This window comes from Jaculus jaculus, chromosome 22 (assembly GCF_020740685.1).
Source record: "Jaculus jaculus isolate mJacJac1 chromosome 22, mJacJac1.mat.Y.cur, whole genome shotgun sequence".
NCBI lineage: Eukaryota > Metazoa > Chordata > Mammalia > Rodentia > Dipodidae > Jaculus > Jaculus jaculus.
Window position 1 is genome coordinate 6365979 of NC_059123.1, and position 26753 is coordinate 6392731.

General features: G+C 38.6%; 1 protein-coding gene across 6 annotated transcripts in view; it reads right to left on the reverse strand.

The window, feature by feature from the left end:
• Positions 1–26753, reverse strand: part of Sox5 (SRY-box transcription factor 5) — an 896761-nt gene that overhangs the window by 429681 nt on the left and 440327 nt on the right. For 2 of the 6 annotated variants that reach the window (XM_045139449.1, XM_004664425.2), the window contains exon 1: positions 119–290. The exons of 1 other annotated variant lie outside the window; for it this stretch is intronic. In XM_045139449.1, coding sequence (XP_044995384.1) covers positions 119–156 — 38 coding nt within the window. In that variant the 5' untranslated portion in view covers positions 157–290. Of the gene's footprint in view, positions 1–118; positions 291–1075; positions 1162–26753 lie in introns of those variants that run through there. 3 more of the 6 variants (XM_045139444.1, XM_045139447.1, XM_012950122.2) reach the window with 3 other exon arrangements.

Genomic DNA, 26753 nt, shown 5'->3' on the forward strand with positions numbered 1-26753 from the left:
ATTCCGAGGAAAGCACCTTCCAGGGGTCTCGGGAACCGCTGGAAAATGGGAGTTGTACTTCCATATATTAGGGGGAGGAAAAACAAAACAAAACAAAACAAAACAAAACTGTACTCACCTTTCAAACTCCTGAGGTAAATCAGGGTCAGTAAGCATGCTGGAAACGCACACTTTCCCTTTGTCACAGGGGCCACCGAGGATCGGCTCCAACTGAACCTGTCAAGTGAGTCCAAACCTTCTAAACCAATGGATTCTCCTCTCTCTCCCTCTCTCTCTCTCCCTCTCTCTCTCTCTCTGCTCCACTCTCCCTCCCCTCCCTCCCTCTTCCTCTGTCTTCCTCTCTCCTCTCACTCACTCACTCCTTCTCTCTCTCTCTCTCTCTCTCTCTCTCTCTCTCTCTCTCTCTCTCTAGCTCTCTCTCTCCTAGGACTCCTTGACCATTCTCTTAAAGGGCTAGTGCACTTCCAGCCCAGCGCGGTCTGGCTGCTCCCCCTCTGCACAGCCGCTCGCTCGCTAGGCTGCCAAGCACAGAGGCGCAGTCACCCTCGGGGTGCCTGTCCTATCCTTTTAATGCTCTCTCCTAGACATCACCAAATGTGAGAAGTCAACTCGTTTAGCACGTCTCCCATACGCACTCTTCTCTAAATAATAAAAGTCACACAGGCGGCACACACACACACACAGACACGCGCGCGCACACACACACACACATGCGCACACACATACACCAATAGGATTTCATAAAATACATTTGTTGCTGATTAACTATGAAGTCTTTATAATAACGGGGCCCAGATTAAACTGTCTGTATTAAGTAATTAAGCAAAAGAAAAAGATTGCATGCACACGTGAGTTAACAGTATTTTTACACAAAGAATTGTTATCCACCACCACCCCCTCCTAGACTTCTCTCCAAGCGCGCACGCACACACGGAAACACACACTCACACACACACTCACTCCCTCCCTCACCCACAACAATCAGGCATTGTTCTGCGGGAAGAAAAGCAACTTTGACAGGTTGAAATATAGCAGAGGCCCCTTCGAGGGAACCTGTAAACAACTTGTCACTCACTCGGTCGGTCTCAGTGCTAGCTCGTGTTTTCCACAAAGTGCTCCTCCGAACGTCCTGGCAACCCAGGCAAAGTTTCTCCAGCTCCCAACTCCTCGGGAGAAGGCAGCGTGCAAGCGTGCAGGGGAGCAGGTACCCGCATGCCAAAGGAGCACCCAGGGGCGAAGCAAATCCCAAAGCAAAACCAGAAGATGGTCCTGAAAGTCCTGCGGCAGGGGGATCGGATCGCTGAGGAGGTCAAGGGGACAGGAGCGCTCCCCCAGGGGCCGAGGGTTTCTTTAATTTCCTCTGTCCAGGCAGCCACAGATAACAAGGGGGGGGGGGCAAACTCTGCCTTCACCGATCCTAAGCCAGCCGGCAAGACACAGCCTCCATAAGCAGTTCCAATTATCCAGATAAAAATCTGGCAGGCAGGAAGGTAATCAGGTAATGTACCTTTGACGTGAAATGACAGACACACACACACACACACATGCACACACGCACGCACACACACGCGCACACACACACACACACGCACGCAGAGATGGTGGCTGTCCCCCAAGAGCACTACAGCATCTGGCCAGAGAGTAAGCACACTCACCAACACGAGATAGTGTGCATTACACACACACACACACACACACACACACACTCACACACACACATGCTCTCTCAGTCACTCACACACGCTCTGCACTCCTACTGAGAGGCTTCATTGTGCACAGAAGGCTACATTACAGAGCCCGCCTGAATAAGAGAAAGAGAGGGAAAAAAAAAGCTCTCCATTGTTCAGGGGGCAGGTCAGTTGATTAGATTTTCTGTGGAGAATTCCACGAGGAAATTCCCTTCAAAGCCGAAGTGATTAACTGGGGGCTATTCTGGAAATGGTACAATAGTCTCCACACCCGATGTCCAGGCTGGCACTGAACTAACTCAAAAAAAAAAAAAAAAAATAAGCCAGATTCCCTGTTCTTTTCCACACATCCCCCAGCCCCCTCAAGTCTTTCCAACTTCCCCTCCCAACTCCTTTTATTTTGCAGCTGGATAACATTAAGGGCCTTTAAAACCACAAGGGTTGACCCCGTAGCAGTTTGATTAGGTCCCAGTCCCCCCCCCCCCCCTTGGCGACAGTCAGACAGTAAGTTTACTTTTTCAGACAGACACAATGACACACCATACGCATATTCTGAATGAAAGTCAATCATTAACTTTCTTGTACTAATACATTTATGCTTCATTCAAACCTTATAATGTAATTTTTTCGGACAAAGTGGATAACAACTTTAATCACCATTCATGAGCTATCCTAAAATAGACACACAAACTACAAAAAAAAAAAAAATATATATCAATTCAGAGTAGGATTTAAGCATGTCACTGTGGAGTTAAGACATTAACAAAACAGAATTATGACCCACCCTGAATAAACTGTGAAGCAAGGGATGTGGCGGGCATGCCTTGGTGCTGATGCGAACCTCATTTTCAACAGCTGGGGAAAGCAAAAGGAATGTTACTCACTGTATTTCTGTCATTAGTCTCAAAGTATTGTTTCATTATAGTAACAACCGCTTTCTACACAGAAAAGTGAGAATATTGCTGCATTTATCGTAAATATCTGGGATTTTAAAAAAAATTACCTCTAAAGGGGACTATCATCCAATGTACTCTAACAGATAATATTTATGAAAGCAATGTCTTTCTTCTGCCACAGGATTTCAGTCATGGCAGCTGTAGATCTGTATGCATTTTGAAAATACTTCCTTTTTTTTTATCTATACGAACTTGTTTTGTCTTGTGTCAAGAGAGAACACTGGAGAGATAGGAACAAAGATCATGGTTAGAAGGCACGCTGCAGAGATCAGTATGGCCCTGGCTGTCCTGCTACGTCTTACTGCTGCTTGCTTCCGTACGGCTCTGACCTGGAAGGTCACCAGCTCAGGTAAGAAAGTGTCACTGCTTGAGGCTGGCAAGAGCATGAAGAAAAGCCGCTCATCTCACAAACATCTTAGCCTTCCATTTTATTCTAATGGGCATTTAGCATGTGTATGCATAAGTATCTATACATCAAATAAACACAGGAATATGCAGGAAAACGTGACATGGTTTGAAAGTCAGTTTTCAATGTCTATATGGTCCATAAACCTTCCGGTGGGTGATCAAAAATACATTATTTCTGGTACAATCATTTTGGGGGAGCGCTGAGACGGGCCAAAAGCCAGAGAGAAGTTGAACGCACGATAAAAGAAAAAAGTCCATGCCGAGTGTCATGATTAATGTAATTCTTAATTCTAAGATCAAAAGGAGTCTTGTTCACATAGGTTAGCACATGGACCTTTCAGAGCACAGCAAGGACTGGTATGCACACCACTGATACTGCCAGGGTTCACATGTATGCAAAAATAACAAGAATTGAAGTCATGTCACTATTTGTCTGATTTCACTGGTGACACCATAATACAGGGTGAACTTATCCTTGAAAATATATTGCTGAGCAGAAGTCCCAAGATGGTGCTAATGCACTGTGGAACCTAAAATGCTCTGGGGTATTTGTTATCAAAAATTAAAATTCATAAAATTGTATTACAAAGGTAATGCTGCATTGGACGGCTGAATAGAAAGAGCACTTGTTTTGTGGTTTTGTTGACTGTTACTGATGTTCTTTTTGATTTTTTTCAGAGACAGAGTCTTCTTATCTAGATTGAAGCTGGCATTGAACTCACTAAGTAGCCTAGACAGGCCTTGAACTTATGATCCTTCTGTCTCAGCCCCCTGAAGGCTGGGATTTTCAGCATGTGCCATCAATTTTCAGCTCAGAATGAGTATTTTAAAAGATTCTGCAAAAACTTTTAATTAACTTGAACTATGAAATACAAACTATCACTTCTGCCATGTATAGAATTGTCAGCAAGAAAAGGCAGAACCCAAATATTTAGTAAAATTATGCAGTCTGTGTACATTATGCAATGAACCAGTCAACCCAGTGTTTAATATTTAGTACTTGCTATTTATAAGTCATCGTTGTATTAACCATCAGAGTGTTTAAATACATTGTCATTAGCACATAATACATATTTAAAAAGTCTATAATTCTTTATCAACCTATTCTACTGACCATATATCCTATATTTTCAATATCAGATCTATGCTTACATTCCAATTGATGCATTCTTTGCTATCAAACATGAGGCATAGAAATTTTCATAATATATGTAGATCAACACACTTCAGCATTCACTGAATACCTATTACATGCTTATCAATAGGTTAAATGCTACAAGTTTAATTGAATTCAAGAAAAAATGTAATGACTCTACCATAATGACAGTACCTATTATTAGTATTTATGATGAAGTCTGACTCTGCAACACAGGCTAAAATGGAATTCACTATGTCACCTAGGCTGTCCCCAAACTGGTCATAATCATGATTCAGTTTCTAAGTGCTGAAATTACGAGTATGAGCTACCCACACCTGTACATAAAATTAAATGTAATGAATTATTTAGTATCCAAGTCAAATATGGTAAGGAAAGCTAAAACGAAAAAAAAAAAAAAAAACTGTGATGAGAACATACAATGGTATCATAAGTCCCGCACATGAACATGCAAGGAGCAGGGCATCCTCAGCGAGTGCTTTCGCACTGGAAACGCTCTCAGTGGTTTTACACTTTTGAGACTCGCTCACAGTGCTGCTGGTCTGTGAACGGGGGATGCTCGGGACCAGCGTGCTTTTGCGCTCATATTGTCTCCAGTGACAGTGAGAAAAGGAGAACTGCACAGGCTGAGAAAATCCAAAATATGCTAGAGAACACTACTGGAATATTCTCAAAGAGAATATTGAGAAGTTTAGAGGTCATAAACAAGCTATTCTGGGTTTTTTTAAACTCCTTTCAAGCAAGCATTGCTCATGTTTCTTCCCCCATTTTAAAAGGACATATTTCATTCCCTTATTTAAGACAGAAGGGTTAAATATTAATTCAAATATATAGTCATAGGTAAATATTACATTTTATATTTGAAATGTACTCCTATCACCTAACTACAGTTTTATTACTTCATGAAATCATGAAGACTGTTTTTTTTTTTTTTAAATAAAAGTTTTAGTATTATAGCCATAATAAATTTCTATCAGCTACTAAAATTCTGTTGACTTAACTGGACACAAGTTACTTTGTTTTTAAATATAACACAAAAAACTTGGGGAAAAATCCCTTTGGAAAAAATAATAAGCGAATTTTCAACTAATATACATTTGTAAACCATTCCTCTGGAGTCCACGGAGCGCGTCACTAGCCTCTATCAGGTAGTTTTCCTCTTTTTGCTTGGCATCGACAAAAGTCTTAAAGTAGCAGCCTTCTGCAGGAACAAACCTAACAATGCAGTAGTATCTCCTGCCTTGTAATGCTCCTGTATCAAACCCTCCTGCTAGGGAAGCAGCCTCTGAGAACAACGGGAAAACTCGGGGTTCTTCGACCTTCGTATCCCTTCTAATGTCACCTGCTCTGTTAGAGTGACCAGGCCCTCAGATGGTTCCTTGAACAAGCCATTCCTCTAGCCCATATCCAACTTGGAAATGCTGCTCTTATTCTCTCAGACAGGTGATGTCATTTCCAGTCTGTCCTTCCATGGTTTGAGATTACTCATCTTTGTCACCATCACTTTATTTTAAGATGACAGCCATTTCTTGGAGGCTGTTTTATCTACAGGAACATTTAAAGTCCATCATCTCCATGGACAGCAAGAAGTATAGGAGATTCCAGCCTCCAAAGTTCTCAGAAGGCAACATGTGCTACAGTCCTCCAAATACACCTTCATGGCAGATAAGAATTGACCAATCAGCATGCTTTAAGACACATACGTTGGAACTGGAGAGCTGGCTCAGCTGTTAAAGACACATGATTGCAAAGCCTGATAGCCTGGGTTCAATTGCCCAGTACCCACATAAGACCAGGTGTACAAAGTGGCACATGTGTCTTGAGTTCATTTGAAGGGACAGAAGGCCCTAGAGTGGTCTCTCTCAAACAAAATATTTAAAACGCACATATAGAATGACTGAAATATACACTAGTTAGAGTGGGCAAAGAATGTCCCAATTTCACATATGACTTAATTTCAAAGATGGTTATTTAGGTAACCATTAGAACAATTAACAAGCACTTCTCTCATCTCCCCTGTGATGGAAGACATGAGTCCTACAGTTCTCAGATTTTACCCTCCTTTTAAGAATAACTTCTGAAGGGCCCTCTTCCTGATATGTTCACAATTTTGTGAATCCAGAGAAAATAAAAGGGTTGACTTGCTGGTGCCCGTGAAATCACTTGGAAAGTTGTGCCTTACAAAATGACTTATTTCAGGAAAAAATGTATCAGCAAGGAAGATGTGGTTAACAGAGTTTGTGTATTAATTCCCCACTCATTGCATAATCAGTTCCCTTGGGACAAAGATGGTGGCTGACAGATGTTACTAGGTGAGAATGAGTTTTCATTGTCAATTCATCAGTTGGTAAAAATCAGAAGGATTCTATTGAATGAAGCAGTCATATAACTAACTCATCAGAGCAGAACACATTTAATTGGGGCCACGCCTTTATAAAGTATTCTGGGCCACCAACCTCCTACCTTATAATTTTAAAGCCTGTTTAAAAATTGAGAGAACACACTTCATTGTAGCTGGGCCCAAGAGCAGCACAAAGAGAGAGCCAGAGAGGTGGGAAATGGTGTTGCATTGCTACGCCACCATGGATCGGTTTGTGCCTTTCTAGGGAGTATCTAGAAATATCTTGTATTATTCAGGAGTGTTTTCCCACAGTGCGTGTATACACACAAACACATGCACACACGCACATGCACACACTCATGTGAGTACATTCTAACTTACTTTTCTTTCCTTTATTTATTTATGTATGTATTTCTGAGAGAGGGTGTCACTATGTTGTTCAGGCTGGCCTGGAACTCAAAGCAATCCTCCAGCTGCAAACTCCTAAGTACTATAGTTACATGAGATCATGATCAGCTTTATTTCTTTATGTTAAATTATTCCTAGCAGAAATGAGAGCTAAAGTTGACTCGAACAGGAAAACACTTGAACAATTAGGTTCATCTTTCAATCAATCACCCCTGATTTTCTCCTACAGTCTCTCTCCTTTAGTTTTATAGTAAATTAGTGACATAAGTACTAGTCATAATAAGTGATAATGCTATGGGTTGGCAATATTGTATAGACTTATGTGTAGAACAGAAAAGATGATCAGAGTTAAAAGTGTGGAGGCCTGTGTTCTAGGAGCTATTGCTGGGCCCTTGCAAATGTGGTCACCCTGAACATGCAACTATTTCAGGCATCTCTCTCACCTCTAAACTTCTGCATTTGCAATCTCCTCTTTGATCAAACAATGTGTAAGCACCAAAGTAAAATTTTTACTCTTTCCACTTAGACTCCAAGGACTTATACTGTTTTAAAAGTTTTAAGACAGTTCCTATGGCGCCAATCAATTACTTTAACCCTTTAAGGTAAAAAAAAAAAAACCACACTACATTCACATGTCAATAAGAGATAGTAGAAAAACAAAACTTTGCTAATTAAAGTCAACCCCACTAAGTTTAATTAAGAGGGATTAATTGTTCATTGAAACAACGATTTCTTCAAGAGAATTGCTTTCATGACAGAGTAAGTTTATTTGTGATTCTGAACATTTTTACTCTTGAGTTCGTCAATTTAGAAATTTCATGGCTCTGGTAAGGACAATTATATTTATAAAATGACGACTGTAGTGGAGGCTTAACTAAATATGGAGGAGTCTGTGTTTAACCAAGATTCTGAACGTCAAATGGAAAATTCAAAGACCAACTAAAAAGTCATGTTAGAAATCCATGAAGGTAAACTGTGCTGAAGAAAGTCTAGGTTTAAAAGAAAGAAAAAAAAACAACTGGAGACAGCCTGAAGAATTCCCACCAAATCGCTTATTTTATTTCCATGTTATTGTTAACCAAAACAACTCACTGCCATGTCTTCAAAACTCAGTCAAACCGTGTACAAGACAGAAAAGCAGACATTTCCAAAGAAGGGTTTCAGCTCCATTCCCCAATAGGTCAACACATATTAATTTTTTAACATATATATATATATATATTATATATTAAAATTTATATTTTTAAGATACATAATTTCCTAAACAGAAACAAGGCAAATTAATAATTATTAATTACCTTGACAGGAAAAAATACTTAGGTGTAAAATAGTGTATTATTCAAAACAAAACAGCTAAGTGTTAACTGACTAGTGAGATGGAGGCTCTAAAGTTGAAATGTTGACTTTAAATATTAGTCTGTAACAACAAAGGGATTGTGTGGATCCCATAAACCAGGGGCACGCCACAACGCCACAGTGAAATTCTATACAACTACACATATAGAGATTTTTAAAAAATAAGTATTCATCAATTATAAAATATGCATATGCTTAAATTATATACTTAATTAGTTGTCTAAAAGTGCTACACTGCTTATTAAATTAAGTTAACAGATATCAGACATCAGATACAATTTCAGAGGACTGATATACACTTTTTATTAAAACAAATTTTTTACCTTGTGAAAGTTTAAAATTATCATTTGTAATAATCCTAAATTTTAAGATATTTGAATTGAGCAAAATTTTAGCATATATATATATATATATATATATATATATATATATATATATGCATGCCAATGCATTTGTAAGATATGTCAACATTCTAGATAAGTGTTAAGGAAATAAAATCATATATCTCTTCTTTGTATCACGACAAAATTTCAAATGTATTTGATATCAGGGTCAGTATTCTTGACTTTAAGAGAAAATATCATGCTTATACTATATGTATGTATTCCTTGTCTTTCATTAGGCAAATTATAATGTGAAACTAAAACCAAGAATCAATACACCTAAGATGTGACTAAGCTTGTTTGCTGAGTGAAGCACTGATAAAAGATGGATATATAAAAAAAAACTGTTAAAAATAATTATGGCCTAGTATAGAATATGGACATTCTAACCTAGTTTATAAATGGCTATCAAGTTTACTAACTACAGATCAGCAGTTAATTTGTTCAGTTTCTTTTTTTTTTCCTTTAGAAATATAAATGTAAGTACAAGGGAAAGAATGAACAATTTTCTGATTTTACAACTCATAACAGAGTAGACAATTTTGAGGAAAAATGTCTGGATTATAAATGTAGTGCCAAGACATTATTCAAGAGAGCTAGGTTCAAAGCTTGCTTTTAATAAAAGGAAATGTAATAAAATTCCTGTTTTGTGAAGCAAAATGCTATAGTGGATACAGGTTAGAAAATCAATTTCTAAACAAGATGCCCAATTTTGGAACTGGAAAATTTTAGAGTGGATTCTTATGAGCTTAATAAAATATATATTATAAGGTTAACTGAAAACTTCCAGAAGCACTACAGGAATTCAGAACTACCGTGAGAAACAAAAATAATCTGTAGAAATCAATGGCCTTTATATAATAACACTCACCAGAGTAAAAGGAATAGGAGATCCCATTAGCATTAATTACATACAAGGAGACGAAGAATCATTCCATTCTTGTACAAGACCTGACTGAAGAGAGTATTTGTAAAATACATGCGAAGACACACCGAGCCTCTAGACAGGTAACATCCAGTCAATTTCAAAAATCTGTTAATTCTTACTAAATTAATGTACAAATTTAACAAGTCTGATGTGAAAATACCAGCTCATACTTAAAGTCCAAGAAAAATTAGTGAAGATGTTTATGTAAGAAAGTAAGCAAGAACAATTAAATAATATCTAACAAAGTATGATAGTTATGTTACTAACAACTGAAATGTAATCTCAAAATTTAAACTACAGAGTATGGAATAAATTTGGAAAAAAATAATGGAATACAAAAGTTAGAGAACAAAGTGCAAGCATATTTTTTTCTATTTGTAAATTATATACTAGTTCTCATCTAATGCTGCACTATGACATGAACAAGAAAATAAATCACAACTGGAATGGAGGTGTAAATATAAGAATAAAACTATAAATTACCATCAAGAAACACTGAGCACACTCAGACACAATTTGGGATATTAGATGGAACTTTCTACATTGCATCCAAATCCAAGAGCCATCGATGAAAAGATTAATAAATCCATCAATATAAACCTCCAACTACAAAATGACAGAAAGAGCCATAAAAATTAAAATATTACCATCACTAAGGGAAAGCAACCCTCTAAAGTAAAGGGTGCCTTGAAAACAATGAAACTGAGTAGCTAGGAATAGACGCAGGGAAGTGGAAAGAAAGGGTTCAAAGGAAAAGAAAGAAACAGATGGAGATGTCCAATGTCCTCCACCACAACGACAATTTAGTTCTGAATTAGAACATGATTATCACGTTTAAAAACTGTTTCCTTCACAAAATAGAAAATTCACAACTTTGAATAGCAGTGTACTGGACTAGAGAATATCTTCACATTTGACCATGTCTCTTCCCAGACCTTTACTTCCCACCTATTTGACTTCATGTCACGCATGCCTTGCGCTTGCTGGACACAACATAGAGCTCTCACCACGAAGGTTCCACTGGGGGACTTCACCCTCTCCTGGTTTCACCTTTCCCTATGGAAACAGCACCCTTCCCTGCCCCCAGGGAGAAGTTCCAGTGTAAGAAGATCTGGAGAAAAATGTAGGACCCAGCCCCGCCACGTCATGGCAATGCCCAGATGTATGAAACCTATGGAAGGACAATATACACACACACACACACACACATACATATTCCACAGAGTGAACAGGATTGTTTCTAAACAGAGGAAAAGCTTACCCTTGTAAAGCGTCATTGATTTGTAGAAGAGGCACCCTTGGATAATGTGTGAGATGTATATACTAAATATACATTTCTGTGGGCAGCAATTTCAATGCAGTCCATAACATTACAAATGGGATTTAACTGCTCATAATTTCTGTTAGAAATCTATTTTAATATGTACTGAATTTTACATATTCCATGAGAATCCCTGAGACAGCAAAGAGTTTTGTTTAAATTGTTTATTTTATTTTTTGGAGGGGGTGGGGAGAGAGAGAGAGAGAGAATGGGTGCACCAGGGCTGTCAGATGTTGCAAATGAGATCCAGATGCACATGCCCCCTTGTCTGTCTGGCTTACATGGGTCTTGGGGAGTCGAGCCTGGGTCCTTCGGCTTTTCAGGCAAGCGCCTTAACCACTAAGCTAACTCTCCAGCCCAGCAAAGGGTTTTGTGTGAACCATGCACCAGAGGTAGAATAAAGCACCACAGTAGGATACTATATAGCTGGACATAGAGAGATACTTAAAAATTAAATATTCATGATCATATATATGTGTGTGTGTGTGTGTGTGTGTGTGTGTGTGTGTGTGTGTGTGTTAAATAATACCCTTGAGTAGTTTTCTCTTTTTTAAAATTTTTTTGTTTATTTATTTATTTGACAACAACAGACAGAGAGAGGAAGAGGCAGAGAGAGAGAGAGGGTGAGAAAGAATGGGCGTGCCAGGGCCTCCAGCCACTGCAAACGAACTCCAGACGCGTGCGCCCCCTTGTGCATCTGGCTAACATGGGACCTGGGGAACCGAGCGAGCCTCGAACCGGGGTCCTTAGGCTTCACAGGCAAACGCTTAACCACTAAGCCATCTCTCCAGCCCTCCTTGAGTAGTTTTCTATCAGTGTCACACTGTTTGTTAAATTCAGTTGGCAGACCTCAGGCAGATATATTTTCAGAGGACTGATACATGCTTTTTGTTAAAATAAACATTTTTACCTTTATAAAGTTGAAAATTATTATTTGTAATATGAATCCTCAATTTTGAGATATTTGAATCGTATAACATTTTAGATTTTGAAATAAGTATTCTGATGACATTTAAATAGCCAATGAAAATGTGAGTATGTAGACAAATTTTAGGGAGACATAATTCAAATTTGAAATACTGTAATTAAGTGTGGAATCCAAACTCTTTAACTCTTCATGCACACATCTTCATTCCCTGATCTAACTTTGTCATCAAGTATTGCCCCCTCCCCTCCTCTGTATATCATATGTTTTGGTACAGTTGTAGATGCATCCCAGGGCCTTTTAAAAATTATTACGAGGTAACATAGGGGTCACTATACATAGTAACTACATCAGAATTTTTAAAAGTATCAATCGAAGCCCTATTTCAAAGATCTGTAGACAAGTAAGAGAAAAAAAAATGCTGAATTTATTAAAAGACTTAGCTTTGCTTTTACGATTTAAGAAACTCCTTCATTAATTTCACAGTGGTAATTTTCTTTGACAAATACAGCCATCATTCCATTTCTCCATATGGGCAGATACTATTTTGAAAATTAGTCACAGCCATTTTGATTGCATTTAAAGTGATCAAGTATGCTGGTGACTACTGGTGTTCTTCTAGAGGAATGATGTGAATCTCACTTTTGTTCCAAAAATATTCCATTTACCTTTCTTTGTTGATTGATTTTCCTGTTGCTTTATTTCAAGGTTCTGTAGAAGTTATTAGTGACATTATGCCAAAGGCTGAAACTCATAAGCAACTTGAGCATTTTGATTCATTCAAAAAGAAATTCGCACTTCACTAAAAGAAAATGCAATAATCACCCTGTCCAATTAAGACTGTTAAATTAAATGGAGAGGATCCTAATAATTTTTCTGTTATCATTCTGATGTTCTGAAGCATGGTAAGAGAATGATAAGCATTATTGCAGATCTTCAAGACACCCAATATTTTTTTTGGTTCAAGAAAGCAAGCCAATTGTTTTAGAAAGAAACTACACTATTACATAAAAGAGGCTCTAATAAATCGATCTAAGTATATAAATGATAAAAACAACCCCTAAAGTATATTTGAAAAACAAATTCTTAACTAAGCTGAAAAATAAAATATCATTTCTACTAACAACCTGGTAAGACATAGAAAAAAAAGCCAAAAAAAAAAAAAAAACTCAAGAAGTATAAAATAGTTATGGAAACTATCAGTGAGACAGGAGTTGTGTTAGACCACTTCAAAACAATAAATGTATCTTATGACTATTTCTCCACAATTACTGCTTTTCTCATACATATTTGTAGTTTGGGCTACATACCTAAAATTTAAAAATAAGTAGAAAAACATATGCAGGATTCAAATAGTTATTTTGATTCTCAAATCTGACATATTCATATACATACATATATATATATATATATATATATATATATATATATATATATGTTGGTTTATTTGAGGTACAGTCTCACTCTAGCTAAGGCTGACCTGGAATTCACTATGTAGTCTCAAGGTGGCCTCGAACGCATGGCGATCCTCCTACCTCTGCCTCCCAAGTGCTGGGATTAAAGGTGTGCACCACCACGCCCGGCCATATACAGATATATTTCAATAGCAAGGGGGCAGGACTGGAATGCTTAATGTAACCATCGGATCTAGAACTCTCAGGGGTGTGCTAAGCAGAAATACAATAACTGACTTAGCCTCAGACTACGTACGCATGCAGGAAGGAGTGACTGAAGTATAAAAAGTCGGATGTCTAAATTTTACTTTATTTTAACCAATATATTGTGCACCAGAAGTGTACAGACTTTTAAACTGACATTCCAAGCACAATCAATGGTCTGGAGTTCAAGCACAGTGGCTGAGGCCCTAGCATGTCTATTCTCTCCACCACCACCCCCCCCCCCCCCCGTGTCTCACTCTCTCTAAAAGATACATAAAAATAAAAATAAACTGACACTCATCAGGTAAAACCAAGGTGCTCATAAACTACAACTAGTAAATAAAAATTTAGACTTGAGCCAGGCATAGTGGCACCATGATGCCCTTAATCCCAGCACTAGGGAGGCAGAGGTAGGAGGATCTCCATGAGTTCAAGGCCAGCCTGAGACTAAATTAGACTTTCATCTTCAAATGTTTTAGTCTTGGAATTCTTTTGTTTAAAAAAAAAAAGAAAAGAAAAAAGGGCTGGAGAGATGGCTTAGTGGTTAAGCGCTTGCCTGTGAAGCCTAAGGACCCCAGTTCGAGGCTCAGTTCCCCAGGTCCCACGTTAGCCAGATGCACAAGGGGGTGCACGCGTCTGGAGTTCGTTTGCAGAGGCTGGAAGCCCTGGTGCGCCCATTCTCTCTCTCTCCCTCTATCTGTCTTTCTCTCTGTGACTGTCGCTCTCAAATAAATAAATTTAAAAAAAAAGAAAAAAAAGTAGAAAAACAAATATTAAAATAACTAATATATGTGAGTTTGGGGGCATTGAAATATTACTGAGAAAATAAATCTCTTAGGCTGGAGACAATGTTCATTGGTTAAGACACTTGCCTCCAGAGCCTAGCTACCTGCGTTTGATTCCCTAGTACCCACATGAGCCAGTTGCATAAAGCACTGCATGCATCTGGAGTTTGTTTGCAAACGGCCAGGGGCCCTAGCGGAGTCTTCTCCTTCTGTTACTCTCTCACCCTCTCTCATTTTTTCTCTCTCTCTCTCTTTCTCTCTCTGTACTTTCTATGCTTGCAAGGAAATAAAAATATTTTTAAAAAAATTTCAAAAGAAAACGAACCTATTTCCATAATAATCTGTATCTACCTGGATGCAGAAATAGATCACTAGCTAAGAGCAATATTAGGGTTCAGACGTTTCAACAAGTCTTCATAACTCTAACACACCACAAAATGCTTCAGTTCTCACAGGTTTGCCTCTGAGACACATCGTTAGTGCTTTAAATATCATAATACACTAAGTGTCTATTTTCCTCAGCCCCGGCTTTTCACAGGCCCCCTTATACATGCTCCTCCGTGGTTCTCAGGGAAGAAAAGACATGCTCAAGTAACTACGCTCCCTTGGAAGAGCGATATTTTTTCCTCTGAGCATAAAGGTTCCAAGATAGGACATGCACAAGTATAAAACGTGATCATACCTCCTTCAAAGCCAGCCTGGAAGGGGGAAATGCCCGGGACACACTCGCAGGGGAGACTGTAAAGGTTCGTCTGGGCAAATTCTGCTTGGACAATGCATTCTCCCTTAAGTATCTTCCGTGTGTTCTGTCACTGCCATGTGGAAAAGTAAGGTAGCAGATAATTTAGGATAATCACCTAACTTACTGCTTTGTAAACACTCAAGACACATCAGATTGAGAAGGAAATGGCCTTATTGAGCTGTTTTAAATAGCTGCCCATATTCATGCAAAAAAATGGACATATGCATCTATAATATGCAAAATATATTCATATATTCCAGCGGTGTCTCACAGTGAGAATCCATTCTCTGACCTATACCATGAGGTCATTAAGACACGCTCCCTTGTGAAAGATCTAAACTTGAAGAAGCATCCACTAGGGATGCACTGAGCATGCTCAGCCTGGGACCATTTTCTTGCATCTGAGGCTGGGGAACTGCCCACTATGTCATCCACTGCTAATGGGGAGCCAGCGGGTTATCCTGATTGTCTGCCTGCTGCTGGACCCATGGAACCTCAATACCTGTCCAAACAGGAAGATTACAGCCAATCATGGGAGACGTGTGTGTGTGTGTGTGTGTGTGTGTGTGTGTGTGTGTGTGTGTGTGTGTTAAAAACAACCATGTCTGAGAATACCCTGGAAGCCTACATCACCGTGTCTGAGGTCACCGTGTGGCCGTTCGTGAGCTTGCCCATTGGTTTCACTGACATATGTTAGGCATTGTCAGGTGCATTATCCAAGGCAGCCAGGCAATGGTGGAGGCCTGATGTATAAAACTGAGGCACTGTATCCCAGCCCTTGTCTAAGATGGGCCAAAACTGTACACTCTCCTTCTCGTCCTCTCCTGAGAGACACTTCTGACCCCCATGCTCACAGCCAGACAGGAACAGTGTCCTGAGCTCTTGGGATTCACTTATGATGCTGTCCACAGCATCTGGATGTTCACCTGTAGAAATTTTCTTTTTTTTCTTTTCTTTTCTTTTCTTTTCTTTTCTTTTCTTTTCTTTTCTTTTCTTTTCTTTTCTTTTCTTTTTCCTGCCCGTCCTTGGTGCTTTTTTATGACACTGTTTATTCAAGATTTCAAAGAAGAACCATGCATTACCCTTTCCAGGAATATATTTGGCCATTAGAGTTGAGAAACGTAACAGTGAAGAAAGATAGACTAGAGTTCAGCACTGTTTTGTGTTTTTTTTTTTTTCAGCTAATCCTCCAGGCTCACCCTGACTGCATTGTTTTTTCCAAAGGAACCCCAATGTCCAACAAAAGCTAATGGATATGTTCTCAAGATATTTGTCTGGCATAATGAGCTACACTAGGCATTTCCCCCACCCAGAAAAAAGGGAAAGAAAAACATTATTTTATTTAAGCAGACAATAAATGGCAAGAAGTTGTGATTATTGCCATAAAAATCTAATTAATAAATTTTGTATTTGGAAGAAATTAGTTACATAGAAATTAACTTGTTTGAAAGAAATTATTTTATGTTGCCAGCTAAGGTTAAGGAGATTTAAAAAAAAAAAAAACAAAAAACAAAAAACAAAACAGTACGTTGAATTACCCAGTCCAGGTAAATACTATTAATTTAAGTTGCAAATGGGCTTATTCCAAACACTATCATTTTGTGAAGCAACAGCCAGGGAAAATTTTACATAATATGCCACCAAAATATAGTTGCTCTTCAACTTACAAGGGCTATATCCTGATAAATCCATCTAAACACACGTCAAAAATGCATTTACTACACTTAACTTAGTGAACATAACTTAGCAACACAATGACCAGCGGGGAATAAATTGTTTATTCTTTTGATCCCAGGGCTGACTAGAAGCTGTGACTGACCACTGCTACCCATCACCCTGCAAGAGAAGTCTATAGGTCATAACACAAGCCTGGCAAAAGATCAAAATTCAATGTACAGTTTCTACTAAATGTGCATTGCTTTTGTCACCATCATAAAGTTGAACAATCAAAAGCTGAGCCATTATAACCTGGATGCCATGTGTAGAGAGTGACAATAGATGTGTATTGAGTTATATATAGGTCTCAGCAGCAAAATAATATCATAAAGAAACTCAAACTTTTATTTTTTAATTTTTTTTAATTTATTTTATTTGAGAGCGACAGACACAGAGAGAAAGACAGATAGAGGGAGAGAGAGAGAATGGGCATGCCAGGGCTTCCAGCCTCTGCAAACAAACTCCAGACGCGTGCGCCCCCTTGTGCATCTGGCTAACGTGGGACCTGGGGAACCGAGCCTCGAACCGGGGTCCTTAGGCTTCACAGGCAAGTGCTTAACCGCTAAGCCATCTCTCCAGCCCGAAACTCAAACTTTTACTGTGTCAATTCAAGGAACCTAGGTTCAAGTTCTAGTTCCAGCTTAGGACCTGTCTGATCTTCAGTTGTCATTGTACCTCGGGGGTGATAACACTTCCTTGTAAAGATAACATAAATATTTAATATTACAATAAAAATGCAAAATGGTGTGTAAACTTAGTGTCAGTGTTAGGGTTTATTACAGCCAATAAAGTATTTTTTATAAACTTAAAAAAAGGGACTTCAGCATGTAAAATGACTGACGCGAATTCTTAGCACAAAATGACTTCTTTCAATAATCCTACTGTTCATAGCAATGGTGATATTTTTCTCCTGAGTGAATGATGTTGAAATGAGCAATAAGATGCTTCCAACAGCCGGGTACTTAACCCACAGTCAATTATTTTCAGATTGTTTATGTCGTACACAATGCACATCATGAGAAAAGAAACAAAAACATTAAGCATCTGAAATGAGTTTTTAAATGTTCAGATTATTTAAACATTCCATTTGTTCGACGATTTATAAGATGCACAGTGCAGGCTTGCCCGCATGTTCAGAGGAAGTGCATTTGGAGATTCAACACTAGGTGGGTCCATAGCAGTGAGTTGAACATGAGAAACTGTAAGGGAAAAAGAAAGCCCTGTGTAAAATAGACACTCTCCACCGTGACGAGCCAGAGGGGACTGAGACATCATAAAAAATAAGACACTGCTGGCGTTTCCAGAAGGCACATTGAATATATATAAACATAAAATATAGTAAATAAATTTACAAAATAATTTAAATTATTTCCTCATCTAGAAATTTTGCTTCTGAAAAGGTGGAGTTCTTATCATAAGGTATACAGACAGTACGTACTGTGCCGTAGAAACAGGTGAAAATATATCGTTTAAGATTATCTATAATAATGCTTCCCTATATAAATAAGGTTTTTTGCATAAAAGAAAATGTGAGGGCTGCACAGGTTCTCAGTGATAGGACTCGTACCTGGCATGCACAAGATCTGAGCTCACAATAAAACAAAAGATAATAACAATAGTAAGCTACTCTTGGGCTGGGGAGTTGGTGGGATTGCTCTTTGTAGAAGCATGAAATCCCGACTCGGTTCCCCAACACCTTGTAAATAGTTATGTGATTACGCACGCGGGCAACCCCAGCGCAGAAGGGGCGCAGAGAGGAGATAGCTCCAGGTTCAGAAAAACTTGTCTCAAGACCCTAAGATGGGGTGATAAAGAGGATGGTGGATTTCCTCATCTGGTTTTTGCATGTACATTCGTGACCTGTGAACATCACACACAAACACACACACACACACACACAGACACACCAAACATAATGCACTACACATACTACATACAAACTTAAATCATATATATATATTTATATAATTATATATATTTATATATATATTATAAATATATATAATTATATATATATAAATATATATAATTATATATATATAATTATATATATTTATTTATATGTTATATATTTATATATATGATATTTATATATTATATATACTTATATATACATTATATTTATATATATATATGTACACATTTTTTTTTAAATGATCTTACATCTTCACAACAATTTTAAGACAATGGTTGTAACGGACTTCATTTATAAAAGAAAATAACTGCATTTTATCCCTTCAACACAGCAGTACAAAGCAGTAGAGAATATGAATAATAGCATATGTTTGGGTACAAGAAAATGAAGGGTTAGTTAATAAAGTGTCAATCACAAATAACTAAAATTATTTAGTATAAACAGGTATTAATTTTTTTTTTCCTGTGCATATCCCTGGATTGCTGTGGCTTTGTTGTTCCTAGCTAGAAAATTATTTGAAAAATATGAAGTTTAATTTTGTGGCTCACTGTGGATCACTGTTAATTACAACTCAAGTACATGAAGAGCTGATTAGCAGCAGAGCTCGGTTCCGTACACGTGCATGGCGTACTTGGTCTGCATGAGCCCTTGGACGTAGCCGTGATTGTTTTTTTTTTTGTTTTTTTTTTTTTGCATGACTGCCATCACATAGACTAGAGAAGAGAATCAGAGGTATTAAGTGATTCACCAAATTAGATGAATATATTCCATCCATGTTGCCCCATGTTGCAGTTATCACCCTCTTGGTAGGACAAAACAAGAAGAAAAAAAAACTTAACCAAAAGCAGCTGCTTTGGATGGCACTATTAATTTGGCTTGTAGTTTTGTGGTGAAGATTCATGATGGCAGGAGAAAGTCAAGGCATGGCAATAATGGCCCGAGCAAAAGCTGGGCACCACCTCTGCCACAGCAGGTGGAGCAGCAGATGAGGGCCCCAAACTCTAGCAAGGGGGGGGGGGAGCTGTAGCACGTCAAAGCCCACCCCTAAAAGTACACCTCCTCCAGCCAGGTTCCACTTTCCAAATTTCCACCAGCCGGGGACCAACCGAGTATTCCAAACCACTTTAGTCTGGGGGCCATAGGATTCAAACAACCACACCCCATTTCAACCAGTCTCTCAAAGGGTCTGCCTACATTTGGTTTCACCACTTAACCACCTTGCATTCAAGGCTCGTTGCAATAAACAATGCCTTTACCCACACTGCTGTGGAAACTGCTATTTCTAAGATTAGCAATGGTCTTTTTCCCTAGTAAATCCAGTGAGACACCTGGACACATTGGCCTTAAATATGTCCCCTGTGATTCTATATTCCCTCACATGACAACAGAGCCACTGCCTTGCAGCCCACGTCTCCATCTGACCCTTCGAGGATTTCTTGGAGTGCTGTGTCTCTGGCCTTTTCCACTGGAATGCTGGAGTTGCTTGGTTCTCTCTCTTTCTTCCATCCACCATGGGACAACTTCATTTATTTCTCTTTGTTTTCACAATAGCTAAATGTCAAGAAGGAAACCTAACAAGACTATCGTTTTTTAATGCCCATCTACTTTGTTTTATTTTCTTAATTATTTTTCTTTTTATAACTTCTTTAAAATTTATTTTACTTATTTGAAAGAGAGTGAGAAAGAGAAACAAAGCGGCAGTCAGAGAGAGAGAGAATGGGCATGCTAGAGACTTCAGCATTCAGCCAGTGCAAACGAACTCCAGTTGTATGTGCCACCTTGTGCATCTGGTTTATGTGGGTCCTGGGGAATTGAACCTGGGTCCATAAGCTTCACAGGCATGTGACTTAACCACTAAGCCATCTCTCCAGCCTTCAGTGCCCATCTTCTAAGTAGCTTTTTCAGCCTGGATATCCTACAGGCCTCTTATTTTCAACATCGCCAGGAAGCAAACACACTATGTTTCTGCTATCCACATCAAGATTTATATTATGGTATTTTATATTATGGTATATTATATTATATATATTATGGCCCAATTGTTTGGGCCAAATAGGTATAGATTAACTTAACTTTTTTTTTTTTTTCCATCCATTCTCTAGCAAAGCTATTCACACTTTGATCTCTGTAGCTCAGTTTGCTGGCTATATCTTGAGTACTTAGTCTATAGCCATTGTCACCTTAATTGTCTAAACACAAAATTCATGCCTATAACTCTGCAATGTATCTCTTAGGGTGTATCTTAGGGTGTATCCAAGCTGGTTCTGTCTACTGGTTTCCCACACACACAGGACCCACGTTGCTTTAAAAACAAATCTGATCATGCTATTTTACATGTTTAGAATACTTGAAAATCTTCAATCTCCGAGAATAAATTCTTAAGCCTTTCTGCCCCCTCTTGCACAAAATTTTCCTGAGCTATGTTGGGTTCATTTGGGGACGATAAAGTTTTTTTTTTGTGACTAAACATACAAAATTTGCTATTGACACCATGTAACGCAGTAGCATTAACTGTATTCTCAATGTTGAGGAGCCGCACCATCATTTCTAAACTATTCCATGGCACTAACGGGAAAATTCAAAGCCATTAAACAACTCCCCGCTGACACTTTCCCCAAGCCACTGAAACCTACTATTCGTCTCTCCATATTTTCCATTCTACTTGTTTCCTGGCAGTGAAATCATGCATTTTCTCTTCTTGGTGTTCTTTAGCCTGGTATATAGTTCTCAAGGCTCATCTAGTTATATTGTGTGACTATTCAGGAAAATGTTCATCCCTCTAGCAGTTGATTGACCTTCCCCACATTGGGCTGCTGTGAGTGTTGATACAATGAGCAGGGAATAGAGGTGTCCTTGTTCCCTTGTTAGCTGCTTATGCGTGTATTTTACCAGGAAGGAAGCACAGAATCATGTGCTACATTTAGGGTCTTTGGAGTCCAACACACTGTTCCCACCAACAACAAAGAAGGGCTCTGCCTTTCTATACCCTTGAGAAGACTTGACGCTTTGTTCTTGTTTGGGTTTTGGGGGGGATGGGCAGGGGGTAGGTTTCTTTATTGTTTGTTTGGTTTACTGAAGTAGGGTTGTTCTAACCCAGGATGGTCTGTAACTCTCTATGCAGTCTCAGACTGGCCTTGAACTCACAGCTCTCCTCCTACCTCAGGCTCTCAAGTGCTGGAATTAAAGAAGACACGTGCCACCACACCTGGCAGCAGTTTTATTTTTATATTCATTTTAGTTGGTGTGACAGTTGACTCATTTATTTTTATTTTTATTTATTTGAGAGCAGCAAACAGAAAGAGAGAGACAGAGAATGGCACGCCAGGGCCTTCAGCCACTACAAACAAATTCCAGATGCATGTGCCACCTTGTGCATCTGGCTTACATGGGTCATGGGGAATTGAGCCTCAAACTGGGGTCCTTAGGATTCAAAGGCAAGTTCTTAACTGCTAAGTCATCTCTCTAGCCCAGTAGACTCATTTTTGCTCAGCCCAACAGTGCTATATCTAGGAAGATTTCCACTATAGTCACCATGGCCTCTTCTCTGTGACTGGATAGACTCGTTTAAATTAATTTAAATTAAGCACAAGCTAAACAAGACATGCAAACAATATCTTTGATGTTTAGAAAGGCAATTAACTTAGTGGATAACTTTTAAACATGGTTCCAAGTCTTAAAAATGAGGAATAAGTATTGTAACTAGCTCAAGTAAATTAAGCCTGGTACATAATTTTCATAAGTTTGAAACATGAAATGGAACCTCTGTGGAACCCTTTACACATCCAAAGAGGGTTGATCCCAATTCAGAGATCTGGGGAGGGAAAGTCAGTGTAGTCTGAGGGTTAATGAGTAAACATTTTCAACATTTTCATGCTATCACATTATAACCCTATATGGGCCTCAGAACAGATAATTAGTGCTGACCACTTACCCATTTTGTGTAAGGAAAAAGAAGTCCTAGAAGAAAAATACTTGAAATATAGTAAAGAAATAAATAACAGGAACTTATTTATATAAGGAATAAAATCTGTATAAGGATGTAGTTCTTGAAAGCTTATGGTATTCATCTATGCATCTGATAACTACTTATTAGGCATCCATTGCACTTGTATACCACAGCTCAAAATACAAGATATAGAAAAATATACGGAGGGCTGGAGAAATGGCTTAGCAGTTAAGGCATTTGCCTGCGAAGCCAAAGAACCCAGATTTGATTCCCCAGGACCCATTTAAGCAAAAATGCACAAGGGGCACATGCATTTGGAGTTTGTTTGTAGTGGCTACAGGCCCTGGTGTGTCCATTCTCTCTCTGTCTCTCTCTCTCTCTGCTTGCAAATAATATATATATATGATGACCTGGTTAAAGCACAGGCAAAGGGCAAGCCGGGTGACCTTATATCTCAAGTGGCCCTAGGACTGCAGTTAGAATTATAAAGATGTGTGACGTCATGACTCATTTAAGCTCCATGCCAAGTCAGTATTTCTCCTTGAAAGTCAAAAGCACAACTTGCTTTTTAAGGTAATTCAGATTACAAAATTTAAAAAGGTGAGCTACTAAAAGCACCCTATAAATACTGTGGTTTCCCCTTTTCCTTTACGTCTCTTGTCTTAAAAATGAACTAATTTTGTAATTGACGAGTAATAATTGTGTACATATGGGATACAATGCAATGTTTTGATCTATGCATAGATATTAGAGGCTACGTCAAATTAATTAACAGATTCATCACCCCGCTAAGCTATCATTTTTTTGGCAGTGAAATGTCAAAAATCTATTAGCAAATTTGAAATTTACAGTAAACGGTGATTAACTGTAACTACCGCACGGTACACTGATCTAAATCATAAACACCGATTCCTGCAGTCTAACTGAAACACTGTGGCTTTGGCCAACCCTGCCCATACCCTTGCCTCTCCTTGTAACCCAACCTCCAGGAACCACCGTCTTACATTGTTTCTATGAGGCCAACACTTTCAAATGTTTTCATAGAGGGGAAGTTATACCTTATCGTCTTTCCATGCTGGGTATATTTGACTTGGGATACTGTCTACCAGGTCCATCCACACACATCATCAATAGCAAGGTCTTTCCTCTCAATGCTCTCACTCTCTTTCTTCCACTGTCTATGTATATGTGTGTGTGTGTGTGTATATATATATATATATATATATATATATATATGTGTGTGTGTGTGTGTGTGTGTGTATATATATGTATGTATGTATACACACACACACACATATATATATGTATGTATGTATGTATGTATGTATGTATATGTGTATATGTGTATATATGTATATATATGTATATATAATCTATTTGTTAATGATGTTGACAGAGCAGAGAGTTCCCTGATGGACTGATTTCAATTCTGGTTGTCTTTTTCCCATTGTTCCTGCAGTGACTGACTTTACTATTATCTTAGCTTAGCTAACTCAGATATGCTTGTTTTCTCCTTCCAAATTAAATGGAAAAGAAAGAGGACAGTTTAGTAGTGATGATACAAGGTGAATGGCTTTGAGGGATAAGAATCAGCATGGGCAGATAAACACATAACCCACACGCTTCTTTATATGGTTAGATCCACTGTGGTTCTCTAAAGCCACCAGAAAACTGAGAATGATGACAGAAGAAGCTGTGAATGGTGGACTCAATCCCTTTTGAAAGGGGAATGCAATTGACATCATTACAACTTTTAAATGAATGGTTAATACACAAGGTGAAAATAATTAGGGACAAAATTTTGCTCAGATGAAAACTGAGGAGGGCTGGAGAGATGGCTTAGCAGTTAAGCGCTTGCCTATGAAGCCTAAGGACCCGGTTCAAGGCTCAATTCCCCACCCACGTTAGCCAGATGCACCAGGGGGCACACACGTCTGGAGTTCATTTGCATTGGCTGGAAGCCCTGGTGCATCCATTCTCTTTCTCTCTCTCCTTCCCTCCCTCCTTCTCTCCGTCTGTCACTCTCAAATAAATAAATAAAAATAAACAAAAAAAAAAAAAGAAAATTGAGGAAACTCAAATAGTAAAAAAAAAAGATTATGAGAAACTTAAAAAGAAAAAAAAAGCATTAAATAGATTATGAAAAAAAGAGAAGACACAGTAGAAATAAATATTCTAGATTTACTTGGGAAAATACATTTTTAAAAAATGGGGCTGGAGAGATGGCTTAGTGGTTAAGCTCTTGCCTGTGAAGCCTAAGGACTCTGGTTTGAGGCTCGGTTCTTCAGGACCCATGTAAGCCAGGTAGATGCACGAGGTGGCGCATGCAATCTGGAGTTTCTTTGCAGTGGCTGGAGGCCCTGGCATGCCCATTCTCTCTCTATCTATCTGACTCTTTGTCTCTCTGTCTGTCACTCTCAAATAAATAAAGAAAGAAATAAAATTTTTAAAAAAGGTTGCGGGAGACATAGCTCAGTGTTAAAGGCACTTGTTTGAGGGCCTGGGTTCAATTCCCCCGGATCCATGTAAGACCAGTTGCATAGAGTAGCCCATGCATCTGGAGTTTGCTTGCAGGGGTATGAGGCCTTTGCATCTCTCTCTCCTCTCTCTCTCTCTCCCCCCTCTTTCCCTTGCAAATAAATAAATATAAATATAAAAGAAAAAGAGAAAGAGAAAGTAGCTAATGTCAGCTCTAAAATTACTCATTTATATCTGACAAGATAAACTAAGTTCACTATGAAGGTGCTCCGGCTTACACTAATGTCAGATTGTAAGAAACCCACAGTTAGTTAAATATGCAGTTGTATTGAACAAATGTGACTGGACACTGTTTGAGTTCACAACTAAGTACACTGCAGAGCATGGCCCATTTTTTAAAATATTTTATTTTTATTTATTTGACAAAGAGAGAGAGAGAGAGAATGGGTGCGCCAGGGCCTCCGGCCACTGCAAATGAACTCCAGACGCGTGCACCCCCCCTTGTGCATCAGGCTCACGTGGGTCCTGGAGAATTGAACCAGGGTCCTTTGGCTTTGCGGGCAAGCGTCTTAACTGCTAAGCCATGCCTCCAGCCCGCATGGCCCATTTTTCTCACCATTACACACTGCTGCTTGGGAGTATCAACCACTTATCACTAACCCAGGAAAAGACCGAAAGTCTCTACATCTGAAGCTGAGTTCTAATGATTGTTGGCTTTCTCACTATGGAATGACCCAGGTTCCATTCCCCAGTACCCACATGAATCCAGAGGCACAAACTAGTGCATGCATCTGGAGTTTGTTTGCAATGGCCAGAGGTTCTAACATATTCTCATATCCTCTCTTTGTCTCTCTCCTTGCAAAATACTAAATATTTTTTAAAAGCCAGAATATAGAATGTGATAAGTCAAACTGATCTGTCAATGTCAAAACCTCCTCCTTAAATTGGATATTCAAAAAAAAATTATTTTCCATTGCAAGGATAAATTAACTTTGGTCAGTCTTAGAACCTATGTATAGATCTTTTCGATTGCAAATCATCAGAAATAGTTGTATGGCTAAATATGGACATTATTTAATTTTATTTCAAATAAACATTTGCAAAAAAAATCTTATAATGTTGCATAGCCTGTGAAAGGTACAACTTCCATCCTGACAACTCAATACAATAAGAAATTGAATTGGGCACAACTCTTAAGATATCATTTTCTATGTATATATCTGTTTTTCTGTCAATCTGCTATCTGTGCCTATCAATCATCCATCATGAACTTATATCTACTATCAACCTCAATCATCCTTCATTTATTTTCTTATTTTTAATCCCTAACCTCTAAACACATGTCATGTGAAACCATGAATGAAATATTTAAATCATTGATTAGGGTTCTATTCATCCTTAACATTTACAGGTACTACTTTATCTCAGTTCACTATTCATGTGGGTTTGTTGTTTTTCTTTCTCTGAACTCTGATGTTACCTTCTTATAATTATCAGCTCACCAGTATGAGTTACTCTGCGTCAAGAAACCAGGCAACGTGGCACGCCCCCTCCTATTGGAGCAATGTGATGTTACAATTAAGACAGCAGAATTCACTGTGAAACTGTCTAGTGTCAAATTCTGACCCTGCCACACCTTGACC